At 36.3% G+C, this 17,955-nt stretch overlaps 1 protein-coding gene across 1 annotated transcript; it reads left to right on the top strand.

Annotated features, from left to right (window-relative positions):
• Positions 1–10,439: 10,439 nt before the first annotated feature.
• Positions 10,440–13,725, top strand: tob1a (transducer of ERBB2, 1a). The gene is made up of 2 exons (XM_016463351.1): positions 10,440–10,694; positions 11,901–13,725. Exon 2 carries the CDS (start codon positions 12,079–12,081, stop codon positions 13,051–13,053), a length of 975 nt encoding a protein of 324 aa, XP_016318837.1. The 5' UTR covers positions 10,440–10,694; positions 11,901–12,078; the 3' UTR covers positions 13,054–13,725.
• The last annotated feature ends 4,230 nt before the right edge of the window (positions 13,726–17,955 follow it).

Raw genomic sequence — 17,955 nt, 5'->3', positions numbered from 1 at the left:
TGGATCATCCAGATCATCCATTATTTTCTCTTGTGGACTATATGTAAATGTCTTTTATGTGAAATATCTTATTCAAATCAGTAGTAAATAAAAAATAACATGCATTGTATGATCCCTCTTATCTTGGTAAAATAATTAACATTTAGCAGATACTGCAAAGTGTATGTAAAATTTTGACCACAATTGTATATATTTATATATATATATACATGTGTGTGTGTGTGTGTATGTGTGTATTTATAAATAAATATATATATATATATATAAACTATACTTTACTGTCTTTATGGTTTTTCATATTTTATTTTATTTCAGTCAACATTTATTTCAATTCAATGAACATTTCAAACAGAAATGCTTTTTTTTATTTTTTATTTTAGCCTATTATTAATTTTAATTTATTCAATTTCAGTTTTTTTATTCGCATGCTATAGTGTTAAGCAGATAGTGAGCCACTGAGAAATTAATTTAGGTTCTATAACTTTGTTCAGCTTCCTAAAGAACCCAGCGTTATGTAAACAGTGGATACAGTTTGTTTTTCCGGAGCAGCAACGGAGTTTCACAAGTGTGTTTGTTGACGAACGTTTTATAAACAAGGCCCAGTTCCACGCTGGATTTGCACATCGTTTGATACTGAAAGATGGAGCGGTCCCAGTGATAAAAGATCCCATGATTCAGAACTGCAGACGGTAATGAAACGGCATCAAATGTCTGTTTTGTTGGCATTCGGCACCCAAGTGCTCGTCACTCTTTAGCTCCGCCCACGACACGCCTCCAGGAGCCCGGCTTTTTCCGGAGAGAATCATAAAGATGTATCTTTCTTTTATAAATATGATCAAACTAAAGACTTTTTGGAGATATGAAGGATGCAGTACGACTCTATATTTACTCAAGATTGACATGAGGTTGGGTGAAACTGTGTGTGTTATGCCCCCTTTAAAAGAGATTGAGGTACGACTAGGTGAAGATCTCACATCACGGAATTCTTCAAGGATAACACACCTTTTCTGCCAAACGAGGTAAGTTTAGACTTTTTATTGCCTTGTTTATGTTAAACACACACACACACACACACACACACACACACATACTCTCAACTCTCATTCAGTTCTCTCTCGCACATACACAGACAAAAACACAAAATGATGTCAAAATGATTAAGTCAATGTGGATTTGAAATGCATTTGAAAATGCAACACGCCCCTGACCTGTCAGTCGTTAGGCTACATCAAGGCGGGGCTTGGCAACAGGACGCACAATAAGTCAATATTCACTGTCACCCAAACGCTTTCCACATTGACTTAAACTATATTCATCGTGGGGTATTAAATGAAAATGCCACTGAAACATCTTATATGTAAGTGTCAATGCATTTAAGAAAAATTAAAGACATTTAAATTACCCTTTTGCTACCCTTTGGCTCAGAATGCATTCTGAAATTCTCACTGCATTTTGCTACAATTATCACGCGGTATAACGATGAAAATGCAATCCCAAGTGTACTACCCCTAAGTCTAAATGCATTTAGGAAAAACAGCAATTAAATGATAATTTTGCTACAATTTTTGCTTGGACATGTTAAACAGATCTAATCAATTTGTGTAATACATTTTCATTTTTTAACTTATAAAGTGTTATAATATGTTTTTAATTTGCATATTAAAACTAGTGAAAAAAATGGCAAATGTAAATTATATAACTGAATTTTCATTTTGCACAAAATGTTGCACACATGTATGGTAAAATGTAAATTAAAATACAGCCCTACATTGCCATTTTACGTATTGCATTGCCATTTTGCATATTTCAAATTGAACATTTCAAATTGAATTTTGCTACCCATATGCTTCCATATTTATTTACCATTGGGGATGTTCAATACCGACAAAAAATTAGTCATTAAGTCGTTTATTCAGTTGACTTTGAGATTTTAATCAATGTTTGGAGTGGTTTTCTGAATTTACAATGTGTTTTTTATAATTTCTTATTGTTATTGGTGATTCCAGATTGCTGTCATTCAAGTTATCATTTCCTCCCCCATTGTGGCTGAGCTACACATTCTCTTCGTTTTATTTTAAACATAAAACATCCAGAGGAGATGGCACCTACGCTGGAATTCATACAAATGTAAGGAACATATGTAATGAAACTGCATAAAGCATTTTGTTGTGTTGCTGTTTAGTTGAAAATAATCAAAGGGATAGTTCACTCAAAAATGAAAATTCTGTCATTAATCACTCACCCTCATGTCGTTCCAAACCCGTAAGACCTTCGTTCATCTTTGGAACACAAATTAAGATATTTTTGATGTTTTCATTTTATAATTTCATTTTTGGGTGAACTATCGCTTTAAGTATATCGTAAAACATTGTTGACAAGATCACATGACAGATGCAATTGGAGACCACTGGAAATGTTAGTTTAGCATTTTATAAACAATGTTTGAACTGGAAGGTATTTGGAATAGCAGTTGATAATTCAATCTCAACCTGTTCTGTATGTTACTCTGTACTTCAGTTTCATTCATTTCCAGTCTTTCTGTGAAGAAATCCTGAACGAGGGTCAAAGGTTCAGATGAAGGGAACCAAATGGCTACGCTTCCAAGACTCATGTATGAACAACTTCGTCAATCCATGTACAATTTGAGCTTTTTTCAAATCTGAACATGGAACTTGGACTGAACATGAAAAAAAAAAGTAGTTTCCTCAAACTGGCACATGGCAAGAGATACTAAAAGCACACAAACACTTAATTCAGATTATACAGTTCTCTTAGTTTCACATTGAAATGTCAGGCTTGAGTGCATGAGTCTTTGTTCTTTATTTTCAAATGCTGTACAAGAATGTTTTTTTTTTTTTTTTGCAGTACCATGTCAATTGTAGATGCAGACAATTTAGCATAAATTAGAGGTTAGTCATCTAACTTAAAGGGTTAGTTCATCCAAAATATTATATGAAAAATCTCGTTCCTATCCTGTTAGACTTTTGTTCATTTTTGGAACACAACATTTCACTTGACTATTGTCTATAAGTCTATAGCAATTGTTATTAATGACAGCCCTGCTTTGTATTCATTTTTCCCCCATGTATTTGAAAATGTTTTGAATCTTGACTGTTTCACAGTGACGTTTATATTTGTGATCACTATTTGGTGCAACACCAATATTGTACAAGTACCTGCTCGTGTTTTCTTTTTTCTGCCTGTTGCTGTTTAAAACTAAAAAGTGTTCCACAATACAAGCATTTTCAATGGTGCTTTACACATTGTTAGATTAATTGATGTCATAACATTTTTGTCTTCACCTGTTTAAGGCAAACAACGGCCATTGAATGCACTTTTAAGAATGTTTACATGAGGTAAAAATAAACCATGTTCAATTTGTATATATTGTGCTGGATTTATTTGTTACTAAAGATAGGCCTATGCTATATATTTTTAGAAATTTCGTCATAACGGATTATCTGCTTATGGTACAGAAGAAAATGTAAATCTACAGAATTTTCCTTTTTAATGTTGAAGGAGATGTCCGTAAATTTAACAGAAAATGTCCTGGTAATTTTCTGCCAGTACATTATCTGTTTTTTTACAGAATTTTTTTTCTACAGTGCAGTCACAAAAAGAGGCCAAAACCGTATCTACAAAACAATAAACAGCTGTTCAGATATTCTACACACATAAAATTATAAACCTCAGAATTGATCCTTTAAACAATTTTTTTATTTTATTTTTTTAAGAAAAGGGATGAGTCAGAAGTATAAATTATTATTGCCTGTTGCTGTTTAAAACTAAAAAGTGTTCCACAATACAAGCATTTTCAATGGTGCTTTACACATTGTTAAATTAATTGATGTCATAATATTTGTCTTCACCTGTTTAAGGCAAATAAAAGCTACTGAATGCACTTTTAAGAATGTTTACATGAGGTAAAAATAAACCATGTTCAATTTGTATATATTGTGCTGGATTTATTTGTTACTAAAGATAGGCCTATGCTATATATTTTTAGAAATTTCGTCATAACGGATTATCTGCTTATGGTACAGAAGAAAATGTAAATCTACAGAATTTTCCTTTTTAATGTTGAAGGAGATGTCCGTAAATTTAACAGAAAATGTCCTGGTAATTTTCTGCCAGTACATTATCTGTTTTTTTACAGAATTTTTTTTCTACAGTGCAGTCACAAAAAGAGGCCAAAACCGTATCTACAAAACAATAAACAGCTGTTCAGATATTCTACACACATAAAATTATAAACCTCAGAATTGATCCTTTAAACAATTTTTTTATTTTATTTTTTTAAGAAAAGGGATGAGTCAGAAGTATAAATTATTTATTAAATTTAAAAGGGGTTATGTGGGTGGATTTTTGCATTGGTCTGAACAAAAACTGCAGACTGGATTATTGAAAATGCAAATTCATTCTCTGCCAGTAGGAGGCGCTTTTGGAACGTCAGAAATCTCCCCGGTAACGGCTGTAAACAAAGCAGTGCTGCCCTCATAAACACTACTTTATCAGATAAAATGAAAATCCCATCAAAACTTTTCTCTAGACAGTCGGTTGCCCTCAGAGATTCATTAATATAAAAACTTGAATTAGTGAGAATGAGAAAAATGTGAAAAAATTCCACTGACGAGTTACCAGCGTAAGCCTATGTGCCTGGGATCAGTGCAATTGCCTACACTCTCCAAAGGCTGTCTAATTCTAAACTTTAAAATACATTTATTTTGAGTTATTTTAACTACAAATTTAAATGAAACTGAAAAAATTATGTAAAAGAAACTATACATGTACACACCTAAGGATTATATCGACCAAAAAAGTAACTGCGTATGCTTCTTGGGTCCTTCTCATGAACGAGTAAGCTGCATTTAAAACAATAAACATAACACGCACTGTTGCTCAATATTTAATTACTTCTTAAGATTGCTACAAGCAGGATACACAAGAAGCACGTTCAAAGCGGACATGCAGATGGTTGTCGTAGTAAACAGCAACCGTTAGCGTGTCCGCGCTTAATGCGCATCTCATATATGAAAAGCATTTTAGGGGGCCCTTGGCTTTGGGGGCCCAAGGTAGTCGCCAACCTTTGCCTAATGGGTAAGTCCGCCCCTGACCAAGTATACTGGCAGATTTTGTAGCAGGAAATGAAAACAGCATTTTTAAAAGCAGTGGATACATGAATGTTTAGGAGCATCTGCTTTCCATGAATTGTCCTTCTGTCGTGAATACTGAGAAACTCTCAATTTAGTGCTGAGGCAAACTGAAGATGCTCCTTTCCTGTCTGTTCTCTTTCTGTGCCTGTTTTCATCTCTTGAGGACTGTCTTCAATTCCAGATTCGATCTTTCTTAACTGCTTCCATGAGTTGCTTTGAAATGCTTTCCAATATTAACTTTTTTTTTCTTCTCAAATGGTGCAGGTGATGGAGTTGGTGCTCGGCTGAACCTCTCTCAGAATTGGCCTGAATAATAAGTATGTACTGCACGTTTTCGCAGCGATGCCATAGAAGAAACTTTTCAGTTCCCCGAAGAACTTTTCAGTGAACAGTTCTTAAAAGAACCATTTTTCTCCTTTTTATGAAGAACAATGTAATATTTAGAAGAACCTTTTTCCAATAAAAAAATAATTTCATTTCTGATGGACAGGTAAAATGAAGTGGCTGGACTATGTCTGCAGCACAACAAATAAGAGCAGAGTGTCTGTCAACTGAATGCACATCGCAAACTGCTGCTTCGGCTATTTTGACAGAAAAAAAAGGCACACTTTACTTAAGCCCAGAACACCCTTCTTTTTGGTAGAAAATGCGTGTAACTCCTCCCCCAGTTTACCTTCTTCTCCTAACTTCAGAAAGTACAAAACTGGCAAACATATTAGCTGGTGTCCAGTGCTGATTTGAGACATGTGTGTGGATGGAATGCAGCAGATGATGATGTGCTTTCCTCTCCAAGCACAGCAGGTCCAGAAAACCTCGAGCCATATGACCGGGCTTGGCCTCTGTTGCTGTCTGATTTGAGTCAACCATCTCTTTCTTTTACCTCACACCCTTTCTTTTTTCCTTCTCTGCCCCCTTCTTCACACTCTACTTCCAATTCCATCCACAAATCGAGCTGCTCTCTTGACACCTCTGAGTTTTTTTTGACTGGACTGATGTCTCAGCATGTCATTTCTTCCTTTTTCCTTGTGACACAGGGGAAAGGGATAGTTGTTTGATCTTCAGAGGCCATTTTCACATCTTACAGCTCTTTCTCATCTTCAAATGACAATGCCTCGGGGCGAGCAACTGCAACTGCAGTAAAGACATAGCCACATGCCAGATTGAAGTCATATTAGACGTGCATCTCGTCTTCTTCAGGAAGCATTTGGAAATAAATCAAGATGTTCTTCCAGGACAGAAAACACTGTAAGAATTACAGATTGTTCATAAACTGTGACTTAGATAGATAGATAAATAGATAGATAAAATAAAAATTAAAACTCACCTGTCACCTGCAAAACAGTATAAACTCATTAAGTTTCAGATAGATAGATAAAATAAAAATTAAAACTCACCTGTCACCTGTAAAACGGTATAAACTCATTGAGTTTCAGAAGGACTGTGTATATGTTCCTGATTATCAAAGGAATATGTCCAAATATGATAGCATCTCAAAAGACATGTTCTATGTTCAATCCTACAGTAGGTAGAGGTGGCCGATAAGGCTTGTATCTGAATTAAAATTGTGGAATTTTATTTTAAATATATTAATATTAATACAAATTCTTAATGGTTCATTTTAAAATGGTATTTATAATGTAAGATGCACTCACTCAGTAAATAAACATGTATCTGTAAACATGTAATATAGATATTATATAGATAGTAGATATATTTGTTGTAATATGATAGCAGTTTTTGCTTTTAACACACTCTTTTACACCATCAATAGCATCTACTGAACTGACTGCAGTGGAAATAAATTGTGACATGTTATGTAAACATAGTTGTTTTGGAAAGTACTACTGGTTTTGTAGGGATGCGGGTGTAAAACTTATACACAGTGCTGACACACACACACTACTAAATGAGCTGTACATGGAGTACATGTCCTGAGCTGTATTTTGCACTTGTAATGTGGGTGTTAGTTATTAATGAATAACTAAATCACATAGCTGGAGTGGAGAAACTAGAGAAACTATTATTTAGTTTGTGCAATAGATCTAGTGTAATTGGCCAAGCGTTCGTGAAATGTCATAATACAAATTGTCTGAAGTGACAGCAAATGGCATGGTCATTTTCTTGCTGTTAGTCTCTTTTACATAATTTATCGTGCTCCCGAATGGAGCTGTACGTTGGTTTGTATGACAGCCTGTGTAATTTAGCTTCTCTGGATCAGCGAGCCAGCGTTGTAACTGTGACTCAAAGCCTATTTAAAGAGAAGATAAGGTCAGTATAACAGGTCATTGTCAACTTTGTAATTCTAAAAGAGATGCCAAGACAATAGTCAGTTCAAAACAATTTGAATCAATTCTCAGTGATATAGCAAATCAAGTGAATTTGATGTTGTATATACAGTATGTTATGGTGAATACAAACCAGTGTTTGTGCTAAGAGATACAATAGATTTATTTCTGAGCGCTGCATGGTGATTAAAGTTCTGACACCTTCCTCCTACTTCTTTTTAGCGTTCCCATTTTTTGCCTCCCCCTCACTGCAGCTGACATCAAAGAACATCTGTCTGTTGTGCAAACCCGCCTCTGAACTCCACGTTAAGTCATAGCACTCGGCAATGTCAACATTTCTTCATCTGAGACCGGTTTCTAAGAGAGGGAGAGAGTTGAGGTTGCATGGGCATACTGTGTACATTCTGTAGGTGCATGTGAGTATGTTTACGCGTGACTCTCATATGAAAAACCAGCAGTGCGTCCAATCAGGGAACAGAATTCAGCTTTGCTTTTCCCAGGAAATTAGGCTGCTTTTCTCCTAGCTGCAGTGGGGCAGAAAAATCACAGGCCATTAGGCACAGAAACACACGAGCACGGCTCTTATTATGCTACAGTGTACAGTTCCGCATCAGAGAAATGCACTCTCATAATAATAAAACTAGATATATTGCATATAAAGGTGCAGGTGGAAGATTAAAAGCATAACATTCCCTGATCTAGAACCAGACACACAAAACAGGTACAGCAGCCTGGGGTTTTGAACAGGATATGCTGGTCTAAACACAAAGATAGATAGATAGATAGATAGATAGATAGATAGATAGATAGATAGATAGATAGATAGATAGATGCTATTTATTTGATCAAAAATACAGTAAAAATCAATATTATAATATTGTAGATAGACGACAGAAAAGGTCATATAAATGCAATTTCTTTTATAAATATAAATCACACTTTGCACCTGTATCTTTAAAGTTAATCTCATTAATAAATATAGAAAGTTAGTAGAATATAACTGTATGAACAGGAGCTCTAAAACTGACAGCACAAAGAGTGAAGACAGGTTTTTTTCACTGAGGCAGTTGTGAACTAATTTACATATCATTTGAAGTCTGGAGCCATTTGCTGTGGAAGGTCGTTTCTAACACCAAACAATATAACAGTGACGAGCACATGTGAATCTTTATCTGCTTGGCCTTTCATACTACAATCCTCTGGCCAGACAAACACATGACTGGGTTTTGGTAGGTTGTTTGCCGTATAAATAAAAGGGAGTGCGCTATCAGAGTGATGTCTAACTGAGTCATTCCCTAGGTCCACTCTTGTCCCATCATATCCCCATCATTAAGACTGGTTGCCTAGGCAGATAATAATGTGATGTGTGATCCTTATTTGAATTGCACTCATGAGCTAACAGTGACGCCAACAAAATTAGTTACACTGCATTAAAAAAACAATGGATACAATAGCATCAAAATTACAGAAATGAATTAATCATAGAAACTATAGCTATTTATTATTAATAGGATCTACATTTAGAGCAGTGATGCATCAAGATAACCTAAAATTATTTAAAATAAGTTATATTAACCCTTATGTTGTGTTCTGGTTATTTTGACCTAGAAAGGATTGACTTTTTCCTGAAAATGCTATGTTAATATTATTGCATTGGACTAAAAAGCTCAACAACAACAAAAAAAAAGTGATAATTTTTGTACTTTTTTTTAGATTGATTTCCCACCTTGTTACACTTGCAGTGTTCCTGGTCAAAAATGACCGGCCTACAAATAATTGCTTATAAATTTCTTATGTTATATTGAATTCAACCAAATATTGAATTCAGTCTTTTTTTATCGACTTCTTTTCTTTCAGTTAGCATGCAGGTTTTGTATTTATTTTTTGGAAACCATTTGAACTAATTGATTTCTTACAAGTTGACAAAAAGACTGAATCCAAGATTTGCTTATAATATAGCATAATTAGAATTTTTAAAAAGGCTGGTCATGTTTGACCAATTACACCAAATTAGATAAAGGATTTTCAGCACAGCACAAGGACTAAATTAATTTGACCTAATTTAACCCTTTTTATTAAGGTCCTGTTACTGCAATCCTACATTTACATGAAAGTCATAATTGTCATCAAATATATATGCAGTTGTAATTTAATTTTAATATAGTATATGCATATATAGATATAGCTTTAAATCTACTGATATCTACTGAATGACCATAACGATACGCTATTCACGGGGAGCTCTTGTCTGCTTTGCAGCCAATCAAAAACGAGAGATTGTATTCTGCTACCAGTGATAAAATTATTACCACATTGGTTTTGTATTGTTTTTATTAACCATTTTCATGCTTATCATTAGTTTTTGTAATGCTTTGTGTGTGTACTCTTTGAACATTGTAATGATGAGATGCACGTCTGTAGTGGATAAAAGGAAAACTCCCTTTGGAAGTGCTTCAAAACACATCAGCTTGGTGTTTTGTGTAGTCACATATATCATTTCAAATACAATTTCCCCCTGCACAATAGCAGCGTTTCCGAGTTTGATCCAACAAAACAGTGATAAACAGATTAGCTAAGGTTGTATCAAAGCTATGCTCCTCTGCCATGTCCGCTCACTACTTAGCCTTTATATTTATTCAGTCATTTGATCCACTGGGGGGCATAAATGTCGCTTTAACAGTCATGTTTGCGAAATATGAACATGGAAATGATATACGATACCTCCATGAATAGCCTGTCTTTTTTGTGGTACTAGGTAACGCGTGACGTCAAAGAGCCTTTATGACTGGCTCAACGTAATTGTATTAAATTCTACCCCTTCTTTGCGTGATGGTAAAATGAGCCAATGGGCTTGACGGACGTCAGGAGTAGGACCCGCCTCTCGCTCGAGCCTGACCAATTATTTCACGCGGATTCGAAGTTCGTATTGTTGTGACCTTTGGAACCGCATCACCGCCCACCGCGTGCCCGTGGCGGAGGAAAACTATATATAGAGGCGGATGACAGCAGTAGGGGACGAAATTGTAAAACACCCAGATAGAGGGGGTGGAGAGGAGTTTATTGGGAAGGTGAAACAGCAAATACCTTACAGATAATTGGGAGCAAGAAAATAAAAAAATTAATACATTTAAAATCTACCAACTGGAATACCTTTATGTTAACTTAATGTGAAGAAAGTATTTATATCTGAATTTTTCTATTTGCACTAGTTAAGGCTATACTGCAACTACTGAACATCGTCATTTTGTAAACTCAAGTAAGTATTTCATTTCCTTGTATGGCATTGCTATTTTTGTGATTTGTCCCTTTTTTAAAGCATCTCTTTTTGTATTGATCATTGCAAACGGTTGTCTGTAATAGTTTAGTGAAACCTTAAGAGAATTTAAATGAAGCTTGCTGCGTCAGTCGTGGACTGTAGACTTAAGGAGCTCGGAGGGATTGCCAACTGTGGCAAAACACCTTCTTACACCAGGAGCCATACAATATTTACATAGAAATGCAAATGATCAAATAACATAGAATATGATATAGGCTCGATTTAATTTGTCAGCATGTCCAGTTCGAATAGCAAATAATAGCCTACAGCATAAACTGCTCTCTTGTCTTAGATAAATACACCTCTAAATGATGCATTTCATAGCATTCATGTATCTGTTTTTAAACTGTACATTATGTCCTCGCGATCGCTTTAGTCTACCCCGTGTACTGGGTGGGAGCGACGATAAGATCGCTGACGCCTTATACTCGCTTTAAATGTACAAGCGAAACACAGTTTGCTTTTATATTTGCTTGTATAAAAAACGCGTGGAGTGAACCATTAATGTTTCTGGTTTAACATTCAAGCGCATTTCTATTTCTATTCGCTTCATCGACGACCGTACGCTGATACGTGCGCGTGCTGACTGGTTTTCATATCTCTTCGTGAGTCGTGACACGTTTAGGTTTAATTATTAGTCTATAAGTCTCGCATTCTTGTGTCTGATTTCCTCAGGACACCGTGTATTTTACAAACATACATGAGCTAAAGACAGAGTTCGATTATGACGACAGCAGTAGATTGGTTACAGTTGTGCAGGGTCTAGTCAGGGCATGTTAGTTATTACGTAACTATCAGCTCCGCGAGTCCCAGTGCATCCTTCCTATAATGGTAAACTGCAATTATAGGACTAGCTTAGCGCTAATATATGCTCAACAGACAGCTCAACAGACGGTGTTGTCTTGAATTTAACTTGAGTGGAAATTCAGCCAGTGCACTGAGGCTCAGGATTGTTTGTGAGCCTGTGTAAAATCTAATCTGCTCGTGAGCCGATTAATGCACAAGCTGTTTTATCAAAACATTCAAGCTATTTTAATGAACTGTCTATTAAGAAAACTGACAGACGGTACCATGTTCCAGTTATTATTTCCAGCTGAGAATAATGAGCTGGAGTTATTCACACTATTTGTTTTTGCTTCTCTCTAGGAACCGGATCAGTCGTTTGGACTGAGACGTTCCCTCTGCAACCAGCACTTTGTTTTGAACCGTTTTCCCCCAAGTTTGTTTGTTTGCCTGGCTCCAGCCGAGCCTTGCCCTCTGGTGGCTTACAACACAATACGCGAATTCACAGCCAACGGTGATACTCCAGGGCAGCGCAGCAGCTATGCAGCTTGAAATCCAAGTAGCACTCAACTTCATAATTTCTTACTTGTACAATAAGCTGCCCAGGCGACGTGTTAACATTTTCGGCGAGGAATTGGAGCGACAGCTAAAACAGAAATACGAGGGACATTGGTACCCGGACAAGCCATACAAAGGGTCTGGATTCAGGTGTATACATGTCGGCGAGAAAGTGGACCCAGTTGTAGAGCAAGCAGCCAAAGAAAGTGGGTTGGACATTGAGGATGTCCGCAACAACCTGCCTCAGGACCTCAGTGTCTGGATTGATCCTTTCGAGGTGTCTTATCAGATTGGGGAGAAGGGACCCGTCAAGGTGCTCTATGTGGACGACAGTAATGAGAATGGGCTGGAGTTGGACAAGGAGATCAAGAGCAGCTTTAACCCAGAGGCCCAGGTCTTCATGCCCATTAGTGAACCCCTAGGCATGTCCCCCACCTCCAGTTCCCCGTCCCCACCGTTCGGCCAGTCTGCGGCAGTCAGCCCCACCTTCATGCGCCGTTCCACGCAACCTTTAACCTTTACCACTGCCAGCTTTGCCGCCACCAAATTTGGCTCCACGAAAATGAAAAGCAATGGGCGGAATGCCAACAAGGTGACCGGAAACTCCCCCACCAACCTGGGCCTGAATGTAAACAACCTCCTGAAGCAGAAAGCCATGTCCACATCCATGCATTCTCTCTACAGTGTCGGCTTGGGCGGTCAGCCGCAGAAGCCCTCTGCCCTGTCTCCCAACGCTAAGGAGTTCGTGTTTCCCAGTCTCCAGGGGCAGGGCAGCCCAAGTGCAATGTTCCCCGGGGAAACGTCCCTCAATCTCAGCCCTCTCCCATACAATAATGCCTTTGACATGTTTGCAGCCTATGGGGGCCTTAATGAGAAGTCCCTCATGAACAGTCTGAATTTCAGCTTGAGCAACATGCAGTATTCTAACCAGCAATTCCAGTCAGTGATGGCCAACTAGAAAGCGAGAATACTACTAACGACCAGAGATATGTGATGAGTTCACGTTTAGAAAATCCCCAAAAAAAGGAAAAAAAAAAAGAAAATCGCAAAGCAACACTTCAACTGTAAAGTCCCGGTGAATAAGTCAAATGATGAGCCCGAGGGTGAACTATGTTATACTATACCCCTTGAGTATTATTGTCATTCTTTTTACAATTAAGCTTGTTGTACAATCAAGCTTAGTTATCTAAACTCATATTGTTGTTGTTTTAAGTTGTTTTCTTTTGCCAACCAAGCACAAAATTATTTTTACTGACTGTTTTAAGATATCTTTATGAAGAAGAAAACTACAAATCAAGGCCTCTAATAGTATTCAAGGTATAGCTACACAGCCAATTTTCCGAGGATTGGCCTGAATGCTGAATGAGGGATTTCTTGGTCTTTTTTCTAACTGTATAATTAATTTAGTAGAAAGTTTGTAAAATATCAGAGTATATATTGTTTCTATGACATATTGCATTTATATCTTTTTACTACTCCAGTGATCTGTGATGGCTGCAGCAGCTTTTGTTATATTTTTTTTTATTGAAATTGTAAAATGAAATCCATCTTTAAAAACAACTATTCTAAAGATTGTGTACAGAATATTCCATTGTGTTGGGATTTAAAAATATTTGCTTTTTTGGGGGGGGGAGAAAAATAAGAGTTGTATTTTCTGTTAAGAGTTCAAAGATTTTTGCTATACTATGGACAAAATGTAATCGTATATTAATTTTGTACCAACATTGTGCAATACTTGACAAAAACAAATAGTATAACAAAGTATTTGGAGTCAGTGTCTTACATGTAAAGAGGGACTGATAGTTTATTAAGTTTGTATTAAAATGCTTGAAATTATACTCTTGGTCTTAAGCTTTTTATTCAAATCTTCATTTTCTATATTTACTCTTTCACTGCTCTCATTACAAACTGAATATTACTCATACATACTACTAGATTACTGCTTTACTGTTCTCGTTTTCAGTCTGCTTAAGAAAATGTTTTCCCCTCGTCTTCTCCAGGTGCAGGAGTACATTTCCATAAATGGGTTTCCATAATGTAAGTAGACATGACTCGCAGTGTAGCAGTCAGGTCAGCATTTATTCTTACCGTGAATTTTAAGTTAAACTCCTCGTTTGCATTTATCCATTTGCCAGATGCTTTTATCCAAAGCAAATAAGGTGCATTTTATCAGTATATGTATTCCCTGAGAACTGAACTGTGACCTTGTTGTTGCTAGCGCCATGCCCTTTCAGGAGAATAGAGGAGCTTCGTTTAATGGAATTATTAGAGGTTTGTATTTAAACAAGCTTTTCTGTTTTCTAGCAGTCAATTCTAGGTTGTGTTTTATACTAGTTGTCTCCTAAACCACAAACATTCACTAAACCTTCATAAAGAGAAAAGACTAACCAGGTTTGTTATGCAAAAACAAGTTTATGTTTTGTATCTCTTGAAGATGAACATGGGGATCTGTTTTGGATTCTCCCATGATACTATAGCAGAACTATGTGAAGGTTGAAATATGTTTTGCTGTATCGTTGCTGTGCCTCCCGTGTTTTTCACAGCCGTGTAAACAGGTGCTGCTGGGTTCAAAATGAACGGCTGTTCGATCAATGTCAGCTAGTTGCTCTAAGCATTTAACAGCTCTTCTGATTCCAGTAAGCAAAATAGATCTATATTTAGAGCTCTAATTAAGTTGATTGAGCAAAGTGAATTGAGGGAATTCACAGATGAGTTCACTTTCTCTGGTAGATTTTGTCACCTTCCCTTTACTGCATAACGTCGGTGTCTAATAGAGCAAGCTTTCTGCATCTTACAGCTAAACGAACTAATAAACTGTGAGGCACCTAAGGTAAGAATATACACTTGAAATAAAGGTTGTTTGTTCGTATCGCCATAAGGAACCTTTAGCATCCATGGAACCTTTCAATTCCACAAAAGGTTCTTTGTAGTGGGGAAAGGTCCTTAAGATTATTAAAGGAATAGTTTAACCAAAAATGAAAGTTTGCTGAATATTTCCTCACCCTCAGGCCATCCAGTATGTAGTTGAGTTTGTTTCTTCATCAGAACAGATTTGGATAAATTCATCACTTGCTCATCAATGGATCCTCTGCACAGAATGGGTGCCGTCAGAATGAGATTCCAAACAGCTGATAAAAATATCACATTAATCCACAAGTAATCCACACGACTCCAGTACATTAATGTTTTATGAAGCGAAAATCTGCGTGTTTCTAAGAAACAAATCCATTAAACTTCAAATGAGCTCTCCATCAATAATATTGAATCAGGAGGGAAATAGGTCAAGCAGTGTTTGCAAGCAAAACAGTTCTAAACAAATATGCTGATGGATTTTGATGTGAGAGGACAACAAGGTGTTGACATTTTCACTAGAGAAAACATTATTATGGATTATGGACAGGTATTTTAGCCAGAAGTGATGTGTAAAGTTAAACACCTTGATGAATTTGTTTCTCAAAAACACACAGATTTTCCCTATACAAGGCATTAACTGATGGACTGGAGTCGAGTGGATTATTGTGATGTTTTTATCAGCTGTTTGGACTCTCATTCTGATGGCACCCATTCACTGCAGAGCATCCATTGGTTGAGCAAGTGATGTCATGCTAAATTTCTCCAAATCTGTTCCCATGAAGAAACAAACTCATCTACATTTTAGATAGCCTGACAGTGAGTAAATTTTCAACCGTTTTTAATTTTTGTGTGATCTATTCCTTTAAAAGTTCTTCAAACTAAGTTATTTAAGAACTGTTTACTGAAAGATTCTTTTGAGAACCCCAAAATGTATCTTCTGTTGCATCCCTGCAAACCCCCCCTTTATTTTTAAGAGCGTATGATGCATAACAAATTCTTCCTTCAAATATGGTTTAATTAGATTACAAAACATTTAGACCTCATTTGCAAATCTTGCTCTCATCTGTCAAAGCAAACACCTTCTACCAGAACATCAACCCCTTCCGATAGCCTCAAAATGCAGAATAAAGAAGGCTGCTTGCCAGGCTTATTTGTCTAACGCGAGGTCAGGAATATAAAGCCCTCGGAGGGCGTCTTCATGTGCCTCTGTGGCTGCAAAGTTGTGTGTAGGTGTTAAGCTTGGCAGCTCCCTTTCAGTGCAGCTCTGAACTTTGCCAACTCAGTGAGTCAGAGAGATGAGATGCACCACATTGAGACAGGTGCAGGCTTCAGGGTGGCAGCAGAAGATACGGTTACACTTGCTGTTTATCACTGAACGCTAGGGGAAGAGGATAACGACATATTGGGAATACCTCAGCCTCTGTCCTTGGAGGAGGCGGAGGGCTGACAGGTTGGGGGTGATGAAGTCACTGAAGGGAATCACATAGATATTTATAAATATGGAAAGTTTAAAACAAACGTTTAAGAGGAACATTTATAAACATATTTTGAATATACTTTGAATAATTTATACAATTATTTAATTTAATTATAAAATATTAAAATATAATTGAATATTATTACCATTGCAAATAAATTGTTTCTATTTGAATATATTTTAAAATGTCATTTATTCCTGTGATGCAAAGCTAAATTTTCAGCATCATTACTCCAGTCTTCAGTGTCACATGATCCTTCAGAAATCATTCTAATATGCTGATTTGCTGCTCATGAAACATTTATTATTATTATCATCAATGTTGACAGTTGTGTTGCTTAATATTTTTGTGAAAACTATGATACTTTGTTTCAGAATTCTTTGATGAAAGAACAGCATTTATTTGAGAAATCTTATAAATGTCTTTTTAGTCACTTTTTATCAATTTAATTAGTCCTTGCTGAATAGAAGTTTTAAATGTATTAAATTAAAAAAACTGTTTTAACAGGTAATGTATATATTACAGTACATACTTAAATTATGAATAATACTATTCTATTTATTATTTAAACTGATGATATGTGCCATTGTCTTGCATAGCTAGACTAACAGCATATGTTTGCTCCACATATTCTTTTTCTGGTTGAGAATCGCACACTTAGACAGGAGGAAACTGTGTGACCAACACGTAAAGCGATCAACCACACTTTGTTTTGTTTTTACGTCAACTATTTCTATAACAATTTGAATCTAAAGCCATTTTTAGATTTTCAGGGTCATTGAATGACACTTGGGAATCACTCTCAAACCCTGAATTTCCCATTTTGTGACAACAGAAATGATCCATGCATCATAGACACAGAGCCTGATGTGTGATGTTAGTGAGCGGATCCTTCCACAAGCTTTCTCCTTTAATAATTTACTTTGAAATACCTTTATTGAATCAAACTGGCCTAGTTTAAACAACTCTGTAAGATTCTGTAATTCAGAGGCTTCGGTATTCCTTCCTTTTTGTGACAGTGGCTGGTGTTGTGTGAAGACTTCCACTTATGTGGTGCAGATGGAAGACGTTCTCAGTGCCACAGGAATGAATCTCAGCACTGCTGCAAGTAGCTTGCTGACTTTCTGTTTTAATTTTTTCAAAGAAGGAAAGGCTTTGACTTCAAGTTTCTCACAGGTTTACTTCAAAGATTTCACACTGTTCGCTGTTGTGTTTAATTAATGAACCTCATTAGAGTGACCAGATGTCCGTTTCGTGTGTTCTGACATTTTTCTCCCTATATTTTCCTTGTATTTCAGAGGTTTCACAAAAAAAAAAAACCTCATCATCACCATACACTTCATCATCTAGGTTAATTTAAAGCCATTTGTAAAGTTCCCGACTTGTTGTATTGCTACGGGATACACAAAAAAAGTGAGGAAAAATAATAAAATGATCTGTTAAAATTTTAAATGTACATTTTAACTTTAAACTCGGCAGTCGTGAACAATTATTTTAATTATTAATATTATAATTAAAAATAATGGATT

The sequence above is a fragment of the Sinocyclocheilus anshuiensis genome, unplaced genomic scaffold (assembly GCF_001515605.1).
Source record: "Sinocyclocheilus anshuiensis isolate Anshui unplaced genomic scaffold, SAMN03320099.WGS_v1.1 scaffold1165, whole genome shotgun sequence".
NCBI lineage: Eukaryota > Metazoa > Chordata > Actinopteri > Cypriniformes > Cyprinidae > Sinocyclocheilus > Sinocyclocheilus anshuiensis.
This window is presented reverse-complemented; position numbering and strand designations above follow the sequence as displayed.